The 20,858-nt window shown below is 35.2% G+C and overlaps 1 protein-coding gene across 1 annotated transcript; it reads right to left on the reverse strand.

Moving 5' to 3' along the window:
* Nucleotides 1-13,992: 13,992 nt before the first annotated feature.
* Nucleotides 13,993-15,694, reverse strand: LOC114385906. Its single transcript, XM_028345941.1, has 2 exons — nucleotides 14,659-15,694; nucleotides 13,993-14,315 (listed from the first exon to the last, which is right to left on the reverse strand). Exons 1-2 carry the CDS (start codon nucleotides 15,692-15,694, stop codon nucleotides 13,993-13,995), a joined length of 1,359 nt encoding a protein of 452 aa, XP_028201742.1.
* Nucleotides 15,695-20,858: the final 5,164 nt, after the last annotated feature.

Here is a 20,858-nt window from a genome sequence, read left to right on the forward strand (position 1 = left end):
GGTGGTCCTAGATGCAGGGAAGAATTTCTCCAAGAATGCCCTCTTAAGGTCATCCCAGCTGAAAATGGACCTGGGAGCAAGGTAGTATAGCCAATCTTTTGCCACTCCCTCCAGAGAATGAGGAAAAGCCTTTAGAAAGATATGATCTTCTTGGACATTAGGGGGCTTCATGGTGAAACAAACAATATGGAACTCCTTAAGTTGCTTATGAGGATCTTCACCTGCAAGACCATGAAACTTGGGCAGCAAATGTATCAGTCCAGTCTTGAGAACATATGAAACACCCTCATCGGGATATTGAATGCACAAGCTTTCATAAGTGAAATTAGGTGCAACCATCTCCCTAAGAGTCCTCTCACGAGGTGGAGGTTGATCCATGTTCTCAGTATGAAAATTAGTAGTTGAATGCTCAAAATCAGAATATTCAGAATCACCAGCAACAGAATACTCAGAATTCTCAAAATGCTCACAATGCTCGAAATGCACAAAATGATCAGGATGCACACTATGCCTAACTAATCTATGAAAGGTTCTATCTATTTCAGGATCAAAGGGTTGTAAATCACCTAGATTGCCCTTAGTCATGCGCTATATGCAGCAAATAATGTGTTCTCAAACAAGCACTAGGGGAGGGTTAAAACTACAACTATAATCAAATTATATCCAAATGAGCTGAAATTTTGTGAGCAACACCCTAAAATCATGAAAAGATAGCACAAAAATTTGAAACAAAAATTCAAAGTCTAACTATGAAAAATACTTAAGAAAAGTTTAGAAAAATAGGACAATAATACTTGAAAAATAAAAAATAAAAAACTTAGTAAACAGCTGATTTTTCGAGTTTGGGAGACCCCAACCGGCTAAAGCAGGTTGCCACACTATGGGAAATTTTTTTCTACCCCAAATGCATATATAATAATAGTCATTCTGATACCCAGAGCAAAAGTTATGGCCGTTTTAAGTTTTGCTAAAAACAAGTTCCCAAAAGTTTTGTCTCTCTCAAATACTGCCACACCAAGTGCTCCTGGTATTTTTCACACAAAATATGGATTAAAAGAAGCTACCACACAAAAAATCAGCCATAAATAGCAACTCTAACTATCAAAATAAAAATCGCTAATTAAATTTCAAAATCAATCGTTAATTCCCAGTTGCTAATCACTGTTCATCACTGTTCACAGCAAAACACAAAGCTGGAACAATCGCTAAACAGGGAATGCAACTGAAATGCAAAACAGAACGCTACACAAAATAAGATAACTAAACACTATTATGAACCTTTGGCCCACTTATCCCCGGCAACGGCGCCAAATTTGATCGAGGCCATACCCGAATCAAATAAACATTAAAAATGCAATATATAGGAAGTGATCCTAGGTTGTCTCCCAACGAGCAATGGTCAACCAAACGTTCGTAACAGGTAGTAATAAAACAGTAATGAATAGGGGGGGTTGTTTGTTTTTGTAATTTAAACAGCGAGCAAATTTTAATTAGAAAATAACATAATTAAAGCACGTTGTTTCCCCTTGATTCACAAGCAAGTCTCTTATCCTAGGTTACGAGAATTTATCCTTTATCAGTTCAACCACTTAATCCAACCCTAAATTAAATTACTAAGCGAAATTTAACATAAGGCTGTCATTATGTGATTAAGCAACACATACACCAATTAATCATGAACGAAACTGATCATTAAGCATGAACATAAATTAAGCACAGAGACAATTAATCAAGCACTAAGCATGCATGGATTAATAGCAACAAATACAGAGTAATTGGTGAAGAGGAAAAACTGATCAGAATTCAATAGTAATAATAAAACCTCAAAGAGAGTTGTACTTGATCCTCAAGAGAAAACAACGCTGGAGACTTAACCTTCCATTAATCAGTAGAAAACGAAATTGCAGATTGAAGCAGAAAATGAAATTTTATTGCTACGTGAATAGTAAAAACTGGAATGGCAAAACCTAAAATTATTCTCTCTCCAAAAACGAAAAGACTCCTTAAACTAAAACCTTGGTACTGTTATATAGGTTCTCAGCCCCCAAAGCTTACAAATCTGCTTTAAGTCCAAGCCCATTAATAAAATAAAATCTGGACAAGATAATATAAGATTTGATAAAATAAAATCTAGATAAGATAAGATAAGATAAAATCTAGATGATATCTAGATGAGATAAAATTTGGATAAGATAAGATTTGGTAGAATAAAATTGTCTGCTCTCCTCAAGTCCAAGCCCAATTCTGGATTAAAGCCCAATTGCTTATAATTCTCCTGAAATTAAATTAAAAACACAAAATTAGTCCAGTAGGGCCAAATGATAAAACTGCATAATTAATTTGATAATTAAGGCTAATCAGTAATTAAAATGGTGACAAAAAGGGTTAAGAAATAGGAGAAAATGATGACACATCAAATACTTAAAGTTGAATTTATATAATTAACATCACTTCACAAAATCACACATATTATTGTAGAAGCAAAGCTTCATGGTGAATCAAAGGTGATTCAAAGGTGTTTTGATGATAACAATGATGATAACAAAAGATGATGACAAAGGTGATGACAAAAAGCTTAAAGATCAATCAAAGAACAACTCAAGTGAATCAAGAACAATTCAAGAGTTTAAGATAAGAATCAAGAAGAATTCAAGACTCAAGAAGAAAGTCTAGAGACAAGAATCAAGATTCAAGGTTCAAGATCTCAGGAATCAAGATCAAGATTCAAGATTCAAGAATGAAGAGAAGACTCAATAAAGATAAGTATTAAAAAGTTTTTTTTTTCAAAACTTTGAATAACACATGAGTTTTGGACAAAACCTTTTACCAAAGAGTTTTTACTCTTTGGTAATCGATTACCAGATTGTTGTAATCGATTACCAGTAACGAAATTGTTTTGAAAAAGTTTTCAAATTGAATTTACAACGTTCCAATTATTTTCAAAAAGCTGTAATCGATTATAATGTTTTGGTAATTTATTATCAGTGCCTTTGAACGTTGAAATTCAAATTCAAATGTGAAGAGTCACGTCCTTTTGCACAAAAGCTTTGTGTAATCGATTACATTGATTTGGTAATCGATTACACTGATTTGGTAATCGATTACCAGTGACTGTTTCTGAATAAATCAAAAGATGTAACTCTTCAAAAGGTTTTTGACTTTTTCAAATTGGTTTTAAGTTTTTCTAAAAGTTATAACTCTTCTAAATGGTCTTTTTGGCCAGACATAAGAGTCTATAAAAGCAAGGCATTGTTTTGCATTTTGAAAAAAAAAAAATTCATTCTTTCAATCTAATAGACTTTTTACACTTTACTTTTTCAATCAATCCTTTACAAGCCTTGAATCTCTTTGAACTTCTTCTTCTTCTTTGTACCAAAAGCTTTCTGAAGTTTTCTGGTTTTCTAAACCTTGAAAACTTGTGCTACTCATCCTTTTCATTCTCTTCTCCCTTTGCCAAAAAGAATTTGCCAAGGACTAACCGCCTGAATTCTTTTTGTGTCTCTCTTCTCCCTTTTCCAAAAGAACAAAGGACTAACCGCCTGAATTCTTTTGTGTCTCCCTTCTCCCTTGTCAAAGAATTCAAAACGACATAGTCTGAGAATTCTTTTGATTCTTCTCATTCCCTAATACAAAAGTGTTCAAAGGACTAACCGCCTGAGAATTCTTTTGTATCCCCATTCACTAAGTATCAAAGGTTTAACAACTTGAGATATTTGTCTTAACACATTGGAGGATACATCCTTTGTGGTACAAGTAGAGGGTACATCTACTTGGGTTTAACTGAGAACAAGAGAGGGTACATCTCTTGTGGATCAGTTCTAGTGGAGGGTACATCCACTAGGTTCAAAGAGAACAAGGGAGGGTACATCCCTTGTGGATCTTTACTTGTAAAAGGATTTTTACAAGGTTGAAAGAAATCTCAAGGACCGCAGGTCGCTTGGGGACTTGATGTAGGCACCGGTTGTTGCTGAACCAGTATAAAAACTCTTGTGTGTTTGTTTCCTTCTTCCCTACTCTTTTACTTTCCGCTGTGCATTTAATTTTTGCTTTTACTTTCTGTTAAGTTTCTCTTCTACTTCTCATTCTCTTAACAATTTAGTAAAAGCCTTAAAAGAGTAATTTTTTAATTAGTAAAGGTTTAGGAATAATTAATTCAACCCCCCCTTCTTAATTATTCTGAGGCCACTCGATCCAACAAGTGGTATGAGAGCATGTTTCTTGTAGAAAGTCTAACAACTTCAAGATTAATGGCCTCTTTAGATTCTTTGTCTTTCAAACGTATTTTCAGGAACAGGTTACTCAAAGATCATTATGAAGACCAAGTCAACTTGTGTCTCATGACAAAATCTGATGAGAATAACAAAGAAGATTTTGTAAGGAAGCAATGGTACATAGACAGTGGATGTTCCAAGCACATGACGCGTGATGTATCCAAATTCACAATTATTTCCCCCAAGAAAAGTGGACATGTTACATACGGAGACAACAACAAGGGTAAAATTATTGGAGTCGGTAAAATAGGTACGACTTCTTCTACTCCAATTGAAAATGTGTTGCTTGTAGAAGGTTTGAAGCATAGTTTATTAAGTGTTAGTCAATTATGTGATAAAGGATATAAAGTATATTTTGATTATGAAAAATGCGTTATTAAGCATGAGCATGACAAAGATATTGAACATATAGGTTTTAGAGAAAATAATGTTTACATGATTGATCTAAAACAAAAATCTGTAAATGATAGATGCTTTTCAAGTAAAGATTGTGATCCATGGTTGTGGCATAAGAAAATTACTCATATTAACATGGATCATCTAAATAGATTAATTTCAAAAGATCTAGTTATTGGATTGCCTTGATTAAAATTTGAAAAAGATAAGTTATGTGATGCATGCCAAAAAGGTAAACAAACAAAAGTATCCTTTAAATCTAAAAATATTGTTTCTACCACTCAACCATTACAATTATTACACATGGATCTGTTTGGACCATCTAGGGTCATGAGTTTTGGTGGAAGTTACTATGCATTAGTAATTGTTGATGATTATTCTAGATATACTTGGACTTTATTTCTTACTCATAAGAATGATGCATTTCATGCATTTAGAAGACTTGCCAAAGTCATTCAAAACAAAAAGAATCTCAAAATCATCTCCATCAGAAGTGATCATGGAGGTGAATTTGAAAACAATGATTTTGAAATGTTTTATGATGAGTATGGCATAGAACACAACTTTTCTGCACCAAGGACACCCCAACAAAATGGAGTAGTAGAAAGGAAAAATAGAGCCCTAGAAGAAATTGCTAGAACTCTTTTAAATGACACACCTCTTCTAAAATACTTTTGGGCAGAAGCAGTTAACACCGCATGTTATATTATGAACAGAGCCTTAATTAAACCTATTCTTAAGAAAACCCCATATGAACTTTTTAACAATAGAAAACCAAACATTGCACATTTACATGTTTTTGGATGTAAATGTTTTTTTCTAAACAATGGTAAAGAAAGTCTAGGAAAGTTTGATGCCAAGGCAGATGAGGGTATCTTCCTTGGGTATTCCTTACATAGTAAAGCATTTAGAATATACAACAAAAGAACTATGACAATTGAGGAATCAATACATGTTACTTTTGATGAAACTAATATTACCTCCCCAAGAAAGGAGTTTGTTGATGATATTGCAGATACTTTGGAAGATACTCAAAATGAAAAAAGAAATCTGAAAAGAAAGAGAGATGATGAAGACAAGGATGATCAAGATGACACAGCACAAGAAAATGATAATCTTCCTAAAGAATGAAAAACTTCAAGAAATCATCCTCTTGACAACATCATCGGTGATATCTCAAAAGGAGTAACAACTAGACACTCTCTTAAAGATTTATGCAATAATATGGCATTTGTTTCATTAATAGAACCTAAAAACTTTAAAGAAGCTATTATAGATGACCATTGGATAGTAGCTATGCAAGAAGAATTAAATCAATTTGAAAGAAATGATGTATGGGAATTAGTAGAAAAACCTTCAGATTATCCAATCATAGGAACTAAATGGGTATTTAGAAACAAATTGGATGAAAATGGTATAGTAATCAGGAATAAAGCTAGACTTATAGCAAAAGGATATAACCAAGAAGAAGGTATAGACTATGAAGAAACTTTTGCACCTGTAGCTAGATTAGAAGCCATTAGAATGTTATTAGTTTATGCATCTATTATGAATTTTAAACTATATCAAATGGATGTCAAAAGTGCTTTCTTAAATGGTCTAATTCAGGAGGAGGTATATGTGGAACAACCTCCTGGGTTGAAGATTCACAAAAACTAGACCATGTCTATAGATTAAAGAAGACACTTTATGGCCTAAAACAAGCACCTAGGGCTTGGTATGAAAAATTAAGTAAATTCCTATTAGAAAAGAATTATAAGATATTTATTAGGAACAGTTAGTTTAGGATTATGGTATCCTAAGAATACTTTATGCAACCTAATAGGATACTCAGATTCAGATTTTGCTGGATCAAAAATAGATAGGAAGAGTACTAGTGGTACATGTCAATTCATAGGGTCTGCACTTGTTTCTTGGAATAGCAAGAAACAAAATAGTGTAGCATTATCCACAGCAGAAGCATAATACATTTTTGCTGGTAGTTGTTGTGCACAGATTTTGTGGATGAAACAACAACTATCTGACCATGAAATAGTATTAGATCACATTCCCATAAAATGTGACAACACAAGTGCCATAAACATATCTAAAAATCCATTTCTTCACTCTAGAACCAAGCATATAGAAATTAGGCATCATTTTATTAGAGATCATGTTCTAAAAGGTGATGTTGTTTTAGAGTTTGTAGATACTAAAAATCAACTTGCAGACATCTTTACAAAACCACTAAGTAAAGATACCTTCTATAACATTAGAAGAAAATTAGGACTAATAGATGTTAGTGACTTATCAAAATAATTCTCTATATTATTATGGTATTTGAACAATTTACTATTTCCTTATTTGCATGGTATGGTTGAACAAGTATGTTATTTGACTATGTGGATTTTATAGTTAATCTATTCATGGTTGATTGCTTCATGGTTTTTATGGTTCTTGCTTCTTGCTTCATGATTTGGTTGATATTTTTTCATGAACATTGTATGAATGTTTAGTTATATTTTGATACGCACTTTGGCTTTTTGTTGATGCCAAAGGGGGAGAGAAATGGGATTAAATCAAGAACTCACATGAGTAATTAATTTAATTTTAAGATAAGCATAAATTCAAAAACAAAGGGGGAGAATTTATGTGAGTGATCGACTAGGAAAAAGTGTGTGTGTTTCTTGATTTCAGAAGTTGTCATCATCAAAAAGGGGGAGATTGAAGAAGCAAAGCTTCATGGTGAATCAAAGGTGATTTAAAGGTGATTCAAAGGTGTTTTGATGATAACAATGATGATAACAAAAGATGATGACAAAGGTGATGACAAAAAGCTCAAAGATCAATCAAAGAACAACTCAAGTGAATCAAGAACAATTCAAGAGTTCAAGATAAAAATCAAGAAGAAAGTCTAGAGACAAGAATCAAGATTCAAGGTTCAAGATCTCAAGAATCAAGATCAAGATTCAAGACTCAAGATTCAAGAATGAAGAGAAGACTCAATCAAGATAAGTATTAAAAAGTTTTTTTTTCAAAACTTTGAATAGCACATGAGTTTTAGACAAAACCTTTTACCAAAGAGTTTTTACTCTCTGGTAATCGATTACCAGATTGTTGTAATCGATTACCAGTAGCAAAATTGTTTTGAAAAAGTTTTCAAATTAAATTTACAATGTTCCAATTATTTTCAAAAAGCTGTAATCGATTACAATGTTTTGGTAATCGATTACCAGTGCCTTTGAACGTTGAAATTCAAATTCAAATGTGAAGAGTCACATCCTTTCATACAAAAGCTTTGTGTAATCGATTACACTGATTTGGTAATAGATTACCAGTGACTGTTTATGAATAAATCGAAAGATGTAACTCTTCAAAAGGTTTTTGACTTTTTCAAATTGGTTTTAAGTTTTTCTAAAAGTTATAACTCTTCTAAATGGTCTTCTTGGCCAAACATGAAGAGTCTATAAAAGCAAGGCTTTGTTTTGCATTTTGAAAAAAAAATTCATTCTTTCAATCTAATAGACTTTTTACACTTTACTTTTCCAATCAATCCTTTACAAGCCTTGAATCTCTTTGAACTTCTTCTTCTTCTTTGTACCAAAAGCTTTCTGAAGTTTTCTGGTTTTCTAAACCATGAAAACTTGTGTTATTCATCCTTTCCATTCTCTTCTCCCTTTGCCAAAAAGAATTCGCCAAGGACTAACCGCCTGAATTCTTTTTGTGTCTCTCTTCTCCCTTTTCCAAAAGAACAAAGGACTAACCGCCTGAATTTATTTGTGTCTCCCTTCTCCCTTGTCAAAGAATTCAAAACGACACAGTCTGAGAATTCTTTTGATTCTTCCCATTCCCTAATACAAAAGTGTTCAAAGGACTAACCGCCTGAGAATTCTTTTGTATCCCCATTCATTGAGTATCAAAGGTTTAACAGCCTAAGATCTTTGTCTTAACACATTGGAGGATGCATCCTTTGTGGTACAAGTAGAGGGTACATCTACTTGGGTTTGACTGAGAACAAGAGAGGGTGCATCTCTTGTGGATCAGTTCTAGTGGAGGGTACATCCACTAGGTTCAAAGAGAACAAGGGAGGGTACATCCCTTGTTGATCTTTGCTTGTAAAAGGATTTTTACAAGGTTGAAAGAAATCTCAAGGACCGCAGGTCGCTTGGGGACAGGATGTAGGCACCGGTTGCTGCCGAACCAGTATAAAAACTCTTGTGTGTTTGTTTCCTTCTTCCCTACACTTTTACTTTCCGCTGTGCATTTAATTTCCGCTTTTAATTTCTGTTAAGTTTCTCTTCTACTCCTCATTCTCTTAACAATTTAGTAAAAGCCTTAAAAGAGTAATTTTTTAATTAGTAAAGGTTTAGGAATAATTAATTCAACCCCCCCTTCTTAATTATTCTGAGGCCACTCAATCCAACAATTATGCACATCCATTCAAGTTCATCCACTCCAGAAAATGACATCAAACCACAATTGTCAACTCAATGAATGTCAAACACATGCATTATGCAACAAATACTCTAGACTCAAGCCTACATGCAATGTGGTACCATTTTTCAGTGAAAAACCTTGTCGAGCGCCTAGGAGTACAGGATAGGACATGCCTCACAATGGGTAAGTCACGTCACTCTCACTAACTGAAATCATAGGGAGACCAGTCAGGGTCACGCTGTTTTGCGAGAATGCTCCAATCATGTGGGATCGGCACAAGCTTAAAGGAGCACTCAAACCGGATAACCCACAAGGCCTACACTCCGAAGAGTCCGTCACGGCATCTTCCTCCTGATTCAGGTCCAACCCAAAAAAAACATTTGACACACAGACTCTACCTATGAATTATGCAATGCACACAACTACTCAATTGTTTTCAAAATCTCAATTGTATATATTTTTAAAAAAATATATATTTTAACTCAGTGCGCCTCAAGTGATTAAACTCGTCGGGTTTCCACAGTAGATCCCATCACAACTCATCGCGCATTAACTCGTCGCCCTTAAAGGATCTTACTGTTGTGTGATTACATAATTCATGGCTCACAACTCAAAACATACAACATCTCAAATATCATGTAATTCACAATCCATTACGTATCAAATGATTATCCCTTACACATCATCTGAATCACATTTTCATAATAAAATAATTTATCGCATCTCATGCATCCTACACATATTATTCAATAGTAACATTTACTTGACACAACAAAAATATAAATTAAACTGGAATATATTAATAATAAGAATTCCAGGTAGTATATACGCACTAACCAAATAAAAACACTTAGGGATAAAATAATGATATGTACCTCTAAGTCTCGATTAATTAACTAGTATGAATTTAACTAATAGGTAAGCACAAATTATGATCAATTAAATATATCTAACCTTAAAGCGTATAAATATATTTATATGTAATAATATATGTCATACGTCATAGTACAGTCACATGAATTAACAAATATGTATATATACCTAAATTTGTAAAACAGAACCCGTAATTGTTGCACAGCCTTTATGAAGTAATATTTACAATTATTAACACATATAATTACATAAAATAATATTTGCAATAGTATTAAAGCAGAAACCATAACTATAGCACAACCAATGATGAAGGAATATTTACAACATATTTAAAATGGAAAACATAACTACTGTACAACCATTTATGAAGAAATAATTGTAATTACTAGCTTATATAACATATATAACTGAAAAGAAATAAAATAAAAATTTTATAATAATATTTAATTTATTTATGAAAAGCAAATAATTTCTATAACCTTATTTTATTTGTTATTATTATTATTGTTATAGAAATCTCAAACAGCAACACGAGGAATCATGTATAGGCACTTTCACCCAAAAAGCTTAATATCTACTTTATATATATATATATATACACACACACACACACACAAAGCCTAGTACGTACGCGTGGTTCAAAAAATTTGATTACAAACAAAATGGAATACAATTATTTGGATCAAATTCTCCATTCCAATGATAAAATTCACGGACACATTCTAAAAAAATGGTAAATTACAAGCGTCAAACAACGAACAATCATACGCGTTAATATACAAAATAAATCAAGTAATAACAATTGATGATTTAAAAAAAATCTAATATACACTAAACAGTATCATATCAATATACACTAAACAATATCATATCAATATGCACTAAATAGGATCATAGAATTTCATAATAATAGATATTACATTCAATTTAGCGTATGAAAAATTCAATTTGAAAGGGTTCATGAATTAAAATTTTATAAAAACAACCCAAAATACCCAAAAATTGATCCTCTAGGGATCCCTATACATGTTCATTCTATTCCCCAAGCGTGAATAACTCATCCCTTACCTCGATGTAGTTGCTCAAACGTTCTCTGTTAGCAATTGTGACGTCTCTGGTGCTCTCTAGAGCTTCTCCTCCGGTTGCTCTGTTAGGGTTCTTGTGCGTGAGAAGAAGAAAAAGGAACAAAAGTGTTTTGTAAAAGCTGCTCTAGGTTAACATTTGGTTTATATAATGCAAATTTATGACCTAATTACTTTTACTAATTTATTTATTAATTTTATTTTATAGAAAAACTTAAAAAAAAAACACGGTTGTTACAATTCCACCCTCCTAAAAAAAAAGTTTCGCCCCCGAAACTTACCGGTATCAAATAAGATAGGATATGCATCACGCATCTGACCCTCTAGTTCCCAGGTGGCATCCTCGCCCGAAGCACTTCCCCATACTACTTTGACCAAGGAAATCTCCTTCCCCCTTAGTTGCTTAACCATACGATCGTCGATCCTCAGTGGTTGTGTTTCATATGTCAAGTTCTCTTTCACTTGGACATTGTCCAACTCGATCACGTGCGACGGATCATGGACATATTTTTTTAGCTGAGAGATATGGAAGACACTGTGGAGATTTGAGAGAGATGGTGGCAAAGCCACTTGATAGGCCATTGGGCCGACACGCTTTAGGATTTCAAAGGGACCAATGAATCTAGGTGTGAGCTTACGGGACTTCAATGCCCTGCCAACCCCAGTCCACGGAGTGACTCTTAGATATACATGATCACCTACAACAAATTCAAGATCCTTTCTTCTCTTATCACAGTAGCTCTTCTGCCTACTTTGGGCTTCTCTCATTCTTTCTTGGATCAACTTGACCTTTTCAGTGGTATGTTGAACGACCTCAGGTCCTAAGGCAATGCTCTCACCGAGGTCTACCCAACATAGAGGTGTCCTACATCTTCAACCATACAATGCCTCGTAGGGTGCCATACCTATACTAGAGTGAAAACTATTGTTGTATGTAAATTCTATTAAGGGTAAGAAACTATCCCAACTACCCCTCTGCTCTAACACACAGGCTCTCAAGAGGTCTTCTAGGGATTGGATGGTGTGCTCGGTTTGACCGTCAGTCTATGGGTGGTAAGCAGAACTCAACTTAAGCTTGGTCCCCAAGGCTTTATGAAGACTCTCCCAAAATCTAGAGGTAAATCTGGGATCTCTATCAGAGACTATGCTAGAAGGAACACCGTGTAGTCTAACTATTTCATTGACATACAAGCTAGTTAACCTCTCTAAGGAATATCTAATGTTAATTAGGATGAAGTTAATAGATTTGGTCAACCTGTCTACAATAACCCAAGTGGAATCTAAACCTTTGGGGGTCCTAGGTAACCCCACCACGAAATCCATGGAGATGCTATCCCACTTCCACTCAGGTATCTCTAAAGGTTGCAACTTCCCTGAAGGCTTTTGGTGTTTTATCTTAGCTTTCTAACACACTAGGCATGCAAGGACAAACTCATTAACTTCTCTCTTCATACCCGACCACCAAAACATCTGCCTAAGGTCCTGATACATCTTAGTCGCTCCCGGGTGGATACTCAGACTACTTCTATGACCCTCTTCCAAGATCGTTCTCCTAAGCTTAGGTACACACACACCCTATCCTGAAATCTCAAGACTCCATCAGTTCCCACTCTAAAACTATTCTCTATCCTTGCGACTATGGACTCTAACTGAGCTGACAAGAATGGGTCCGACTTCTGACCCTCACGGATCTCGCTCAAGAGTTCGCTGGTAACTCTCAACATACCCAACTTAATGCTACTAGAGGTGATCTCACATGCCAAACTCGTGTCTCTAAATAGCTCTAAGAGGTCCAACTCTCTAACCATCAAAGCAGACATTTGAAGGGATTTCCTACTTAAGGCATCAGCTACTACATTGGCTTTACCTGGGTGATAGCTAAGCTCAAAATCGTAATCCTTAAGGAACTCTAACCATCTCCTCTGCCTCATGTTAAGCTCTTTTTGGTCAAACAAATATCTAAGGCTCTTATGGTCACTAAACACCTCAAATTTAGATCCATAAAGGTAATGCCTCCAAAGCTTAAGAGCAAAAACTATGGTTGCTAACTCAAGATCATGTGTGGGATAATTCCTTTCATGTATCTTAAGCTGTCGAGAAGCATAGGCCACTACCTATCCCCGCTGCATAAGCACTCCACCCAAACCCATCTTGGACGCATCACAGTACACCACAAAAGGTTCACTCGGGTCAGGTAACACTAAAACTGGTGTAGTGGTCAACCTTTCCTTAAGGGTACGGAAACTACTCTCACACTAGGCATCCCACACAAAAACTTGAGCCTTACGAGTAAGCTTAGTCAAAGGTAAGGCTATCTTAGAAAAACCCTCTATGAATCTACGGTAGTATCCTACTAAGCCAAGGAAACTCTTAATCTCAAACACTGACTTAGGACTCTCCCAACTCATCATCGCCTCTACCTTGGAAGGATCTACTGCTATCCCTCCCTGGGATATAACGTGCCCTAAGAAGCTCACCTCCTCTAGCCAAAAATCACACTTGGACAACTTAGCATACAGTCTATTGTCTTTGAGGGTTTGCAACACAACTCTCATATGCTCCTCATGTTCCTCTCTAGTCTTAGAATACACCAAGATATCATCTATGAAGACCACTACAAAACTATCTAGGTAGGGGTGAAAGATCATATTCATATAATCCATGAACACACCAGGGGTGTTGGTCACACCAAAAGGCATAACCAAGTACTCATAATGATTGTAACGGGTCCTAAAGGAAGTCTTCAGAACATCTTTAGGCTTCACTCTAATCTGGTGGTAACCTGACCTAAGATCTATCTTACTGAATACATAAGCCCCCACTAATTGATCCATCAGGTCATCTATCCTAGGCAAAGGGTACCTATTCTTAATTGTTACCTTATTCAACTGACGATAATCTACACATAACCTCATAGTCCCATCCTTCTTCTTAACTAACAACATCGGCGCTCCCTAGGGTGACACACTAGGCCTCACAAACTGTTTCTCTAAGAGTTCCTCTAATTGTTTCTTAAGCTCACTCAACTCTACAGGGGACATCCTATAAGGTGCTATGGATATGGGTTCAGTACCGGGCACTAGGTCTATCGAGAACTCGACCTCTCTCTCAGGTGGTAATCCTAACACTTCCTCAAACACCTCTGGAAACTCTCTCACCAATGGTATATCACTCACAGGGGTTTTGGTCTCAACACTCATACTAGCTAAGATCATGTATACATGTGCATCCTCCCTTAAAGATGCCTCAACTTGGTTAGCAGACAAAAACATATCACCTTCACTCACACCAGACTCAAGAAAGACAACAGATTTCTCAAAACAATTTAATAACACATGATTGGAAGATAACTAGTCCATACCAAGAATAACATTAATCTGACTCAAAGGTAAAACAACTAAGTCAATAAGAAATTTTTTTATCAAAAATTAAGACAGGACATTGCAAACACACATCAGAAGTTAAAACAGACCCACTAGCAGGTGTATTCACAATCAAGTCAAATTTCAAGGAAGACATAGGCAAGGCAAGTTTTTCAACACAAACACGAGAAATAAACGAATGGGTCGCACCTGAATCATACAATACAACCAAGGGAACTTGACTTATGAAACACATACCTTGAATGAGATCATCAGACTGTGCGACATCAACACCACTAAAAGCAAACACTCTCCTTGTGGTCCTTGGTTGTCCGTTCTGGTTATTCAGACTTCCACTCATTTTCTCCCTCCTCGGATGTGGGCAACTGGTACTGAGGTGGCCCTTACCTCGGCAGTTGAAACAAGTCACGTCACTATCTGGGCACTCACGAGCAAAATGACCCATCCTACCACACTTAGCACATCGAGTTGGCGTAGTAGGTGTAGCAGGAGCACCACCACCACCTCTACCAACAGGCTGAGACACTCTGTTAACTGACTGAGAACTCCCACCAGCTTGGTGATGTCCTCCACTAGTCATTTGTCCCCTAGAATGGTTTCCATATTTCCCGGGAGGGGCAGAATATGGCTTAGCACGACTGTGAGTCACGGGCTTCTTCTCTTTCCCATGACTAGCATTGGCATTCTTGTAAAAAGCAGCCTTCTCCCGCTGATCTTCATCAAAGATTCTACACATGTTGGTCAACTGTGCAAAGTTGTGAATACCGTGATAATTTACCATCATCTTTACTTCTGGTTGGAGGCCATTGACAAATTTCACGCATTTGGACCTCTCCCTAGCTTCCCCCTGATAATGAGGAAAATACCTTACAAGGTTCTCAAACTTCACTGCATACTCTGCCACCATCATACTCCCTTGTTTTAGCTCAAGGAACTCCATCTCCTTCCTATTCTTCACATCTTCTGGAAAATACTTCTCCAGAAAAGTCTGTTTGAAGGTCTCCCATGGGACAACAGCACCACCTGCTCCCTCCAAACGTGGGCGAGTGTTCTCCCACCAATACTCCACCTCATATGCTAGCATGTGAGTAGCAAACAACACCTTCTGATGGTCCTGACATTCCGTCACCCAAAAAATCTTCTCAATCTCCCTCAGCCAAGCCTCAACACCCTCAGGATCATAACCCCCTTTGAAGGTAGGTGGGTTGTTCCTTTGAAAGCGATCTAAACCATGGTACATAGTTGCTCCTCCACCGCCTCCCTGATTGGCCATAACTTACGCCAAGTTGTTCAAGGCCTCGGTAAGGAGTTGTTCTCGCTCATTTCTCCCATCCATTACTTCCTATGTCACGCAAGCAACAAAACTTTGAAAAGAGAAAAAAAATAAAACAAAATATACCAACACAATAGAGTACACTTCTAATTAAACAAAACAAACACAACACATTAGAGTACACAAGGAAACACATAAAGCTCATAACACACATGGCCGAAAGGTTCGACTTACTGTGATACCACTAAATGTGACACCCTCTACCCTCACAAATAACGAATAAAAGGAAATAAAATCATGCAGAATTTTTTTTTAAAACACATTGACTTAAAATTGATTTCAATAGATAAAGGGTTCGCAATCACTTAATGAAAACATAATAGAAATTGTTCGAATAAAAATAAAAAAGTTATCCCAGCTCAAAACAAGGTCGTCCATGCTGAATGAATAAATAAAAAAAACTAAAAACAGAAAACATAACACAATTATATCGTTTACGGAAAATATAACATGCGAAGTAAAATCCTATGCCCCAATGTCACCCTTATCAGAGCATGTCTCTATCACAGACTAAGTCTCTCCGGCTCTATCATGGAACTCATCATGTGATGGCTCACCTGAACAAATGGCAATCAACCCAAACACAAACACACACCGGGAATGAGTTATCACATTCATATATAATAAAATATTAGAGCATGTAAAACATATAATACTTAAAGTTGAATTTATATAATTAACATCACTTCACAAAATCACACACATTATGCACATCCATTCAAGTTCATCCACTCCAGAAAGTGACATCAAACCAAAATTGTTAACTCAATGAATGTCAAACACATGCGTTATGTAACAAATACTCTAGACTCAAGCCTACATGCAATGTGGTACCATTTTTCAGTGAAAAGCCTCGTCGGGCGCCTAGGAGTACATGACAAAACATGCCTCACAATGGGTAAGTCACGTCACTCTCACTAAGTGAAATCATAGGGAGACCAGTCAAGGTCACGCTGCTTTGCGAGAATGCTCCAACCATGTGGGATCAGCACAGGCTTAAAGGAGCACTCAAACCGGATGACCCCCAAGGCCTACACTCCGAAGAGTCCGTCACGGCATCTCCCTTCTGATTCAGGTCCAACCCAAAAAAACATTTGAACACACAGACTCTACCTATGAATTATGCAAAATCTCAATTGTGTATATTTTTTTAAAAATATATATTTTAACTCAGTGCGCCTCAAGTGATTAAACTCATCGGGTTCCCATAGTGGATCCCATCACAACTCATCGCGCATTAACTCGTCGCCCTTAAAGGGTCTTACAATTGTGTGATTACATAATTCATGGCTCACAACTCAAAACATACAACATCTCAACAGTCATGTAATTCACAATCCATTACGTATCAAATGATTATCCCTTACACATTATCTCAATCACATTTTCATAATAAAATAATTTATCGCATCTCATGCATCCTACACATATTATTCAATAGTAACATTTACTTGACACAACAAAAATATAAATTAAACTGGAATATATTAATAATAAGAATTCCAGGTAGTATATACGCACTAACCAAATCAAAACACTTAGGGATAAAATAATGATATGTACCTCTAAGTCTCGATTAATTAACTAGTAAGAATTTAACTAATAGGTAAGCACAAATTATGATCAATGAAATATATCTAACCTTAAAGCGTATAAATATATTTATATGTAATAATATATGTCATACGTCATAGTACAGTTACATGAATTAACAAATATGTATATATATGTAAATTTGTAAAGCAGAACCTGTAATTGTTGCACAGCCTTTATGAAGTAATATTTGCAATTATTAACACATATAATTACATAAAATAATATTTGCAATAGTATTAAAGCAGAAACTGTAACTACTGCACAACCAATGATGAAGGAATATTTACAACATATTTAAAACGGAAAACATAACTACTGTACAACCATTTATGAAGAAATAATTGTAATTACTGTACAACCATTTATATATATATATATATATATATATATATATATATATATATATATATATATATTTCAACAAAGCCCAGTATGTACGCGTGGTTAAAAAAATTTGATTACAAACAAAAAGGAATACAATTATTTGGATCAAATTTTTTATTCCAATGATAACAATTCACTGACACATTCTAAAAAAAATGGTAAATTACAAGCGCCAAACAACGAACAATCATACGCGTTGATATACAAAATAAATCAAGTAATAACAATTGATAATTTTTAAAAAATCTGATATACACTAAACAATATCATATCAATATACACTAAACAATATCATATCAATATGCACTAAACAGAATCATAGAATTTCATAATAATAGATATTACATTCAATTTAGCATATGAAAAATTCAATTTCAAAGGGTTCATGAATTAAAATTTTATAAAAACAACCCAAAATACCCAAAAATTGATCCTCTAGGGATCCCTATACATGTTCCTTCTAATCCCTAAGCGTGAATAACTCATCTCTTACCTCGATGTAGTCGCTCAAACGTTCTCCGTTAGCAATTATGACGTCTCTGGTGCTCTCTAGAGCTCCTCCTCCGGTTGCTCTGTTAGGGTTCTTGTGCGTGAGAAGAAAAAAAAAAGGAACATAAGTGTTTTGTAAAAGCTGGTCTAGGTTAACATTTGATTTATATAGTGGAAATTTATGACCTAATTACTTTTACTAATTTATTTATTAATTTATTTATTTTATTTTATAGAAAAACTTTAAAAAAAAAAACACGGTTGTGACAAAAGACAATATGCCATGCAAATTTAGAGTGTGACACGTTTGAAATCAAAATAGTTTGGGAAAAATGATAACAAATTCGAAACCATTTCTTAAAATGAACTTTTATACTATGAATAAATTAATCCAAACAATACTTTCCAACTAAACAATGACTTATTTTCATTTCTCTATAGCTTCCAAGAGATGAAAAAAGAACCACGACAGAAGAAACAAATTAGGGTGTTAGTTACTAGAGAGCTAAGAGGTTAGATCTGCTAGAAAAGATTTGACACCTTCATCTTCCGTTAGCAACATAGGGAGGCCATATTTCTTAACTTTCACAAAGCTTTCTTCTGGATAAACTCCATGGTTGTAGAGAATGCTGATCAAATTCCCATATTAAAATACTTATAAATATCATAACTTTTCCAGCCACATGCATAATTGCAATGCAAAAAATAAGGCCCAAAATAAATAAAAAATTAAAAAATGCAGGATACAAGGATCAAACCTGCTGGCAGCATATTCTGATTTGAAAAAATCACCAAAAAAAGAAAAATCAGGCAAAAGTTCACAAAAAATACACAAGTATGCAAAAATCAAAGAAATCGGAGGAAAGCGAAAAAAGAGAAAAATGATATGAATACCGAAGAACTTGCTAACGATTGTTGCGGAACCACGAAGAGTGATTATGTCTTTGGCAACTGTTCTTGCGGCCATGTCTTTTCTTCAAAGTCTAATTTTGAACAACGGACGTTCAAGTTTTCAACTTAGGGTTGGGTGGAACTTGTTCGCATGATGAAGCAAAATGGGAAAGCTTTTGTTTCGATTGTGGGAACACTAGTAAGCGAAATGAACTGGTTTTGAAAAGGGGAAAATAATGGCAATTAATTAGGGATCGGAAGTGGAAAGAATAAAACTTGATAGGGAAGCACCGTAACTGCTAAAAAAGGGGCACCAACGCTGCAAGAAGTTGGTGGGTCTTTCTACAAGTCCTTGAGCTCCTTGAGGATGCACTTTGAAGCCATGGGAGGGACAATACGCGTTCAGATCTGAAAGGGAAAGAGGGATCTGAAGATCTGGTTTTGGTTGTGCAGCACCAAAAACCACAACCAGTGAAAAAGGGATCTGAAAGGGAAAGAGGGAAAGAGTGAGAGGTCTCTGTGGCTCTCGCTTATGGCGAGTGAGAGAGCGAGTGAGAGGGAGAGCAAACGTTTAAGCGCGCGAGAGGGAGATATAAATATTAAAAACATACTCTCTTCTAGTCTTAGAATGACAATCTTTTAAGACGGTTATCGCAAAATCGTCGTAGAAAGATAGTTTCTAAGATCTCACATTTACAAAATTATCACTGTGTTACATACTAAGACGATTCTTAAGGAATTGTCGTCGTTTTGCTATAGCAAAAAATGTTTTTTCTAGTAGTGCATGCATATCTGTGCCATGTCTAACAAGGTATCTTTACATGTTTGTGCAACGAATTGACACGTTTTGCTATGTCACCTTACTAGAGGACACGTGTAGCTTCATTATGAAATCCATGCCATGCATGTCTAACAAATGGATCCTACATTTTTGTACCCTTCAATTTTAATTTGTTTTCTTAACGGTTATAATTCAGAAATCTACAATTTTCAATGTTCTTTCATTTTTTAAATTACGAGAAAAATGATTATATACTATGTAAAATGTTTTATACAATTTAAGAATAAAAATTGTATTTAAAAGAATATGATAAAGAATTTGTTATTATCGTTCTCGTTAATATTTAGCTCTTGCTTGGATCTGCAGCTGCTTTGAACTATAATCCCGTTTTATGTTCGAAAATGTGGCTAAATGTCACTATTTTAGCTTTGAAAACTTATTGGGAGGGGATATCAAAGTTCCACACGTAAGTAATCTAGACCTATAGTACCGAATCCCAGTAACCACTCTTTCCGGTTAATTTTCACGGGAGAAATCATAGCTATATTTTGTACCCTTCAAAATCATTATTGGTGGAATTTATCTTTTTCAAACAGTATCTATCTATATTGAACGTCCCTATTTGAGAATTTTAAGGCCAATCAAAACACTGAAAGCTGTAAAGATCATTACGTACTATTAAATATTAATGCTTTTGACTTAGTATTTCCTTGCTACGCGAGCTACATACTTTCCATTAAGGGCAAGACTTCCATTTGGGGGCAGACAGACACACGATTATAATGCAAAACCCATGCCAACTAGTCTCTATTTCACATGCTTATGTTTTGTTCCGTACAGAACAAAAATGTTCCACTTGAAGAATTTATTTAGTTAGAAAGTAACATATTTTTATCTATATTTTAATTTAGGGAAAGGAATGATCACATCCTAGGCCAAAGTTCAAAAAAGTCTTCGATATTA

This window comes from Glycine soja, chromosome 15, assembly GCF_004193775.1.
Source record: "Glycine soja cultivar W05 chromosome 15, ASM419377v2, whole genome shotgun sequence".
NCBI classification, from domain to species: Eukaryota; Viridiplantae; Streptophyta; class Magnoliopsida; order Fabales; family Fabaceae; genus Glycine; species Glycine soja.

Excerpts from the sequence above, each read along its gene's own strand:
- LOC114385906 (XM_028345941.1), bottom strand. The coding sequence starts at position 15,694 with ATGGCCAATCAGGGAGGCGGTGGAGGAGCAACTATGTACCATGGTTTA. Across the intron at positions 14,316-14,658 it reads GTCTGATGATCTCATTCAAG|GTGATATGTTTTTGTCTGCT; the intron begins GTATGTGTTTCA and ends GTGTGAGTGAAG.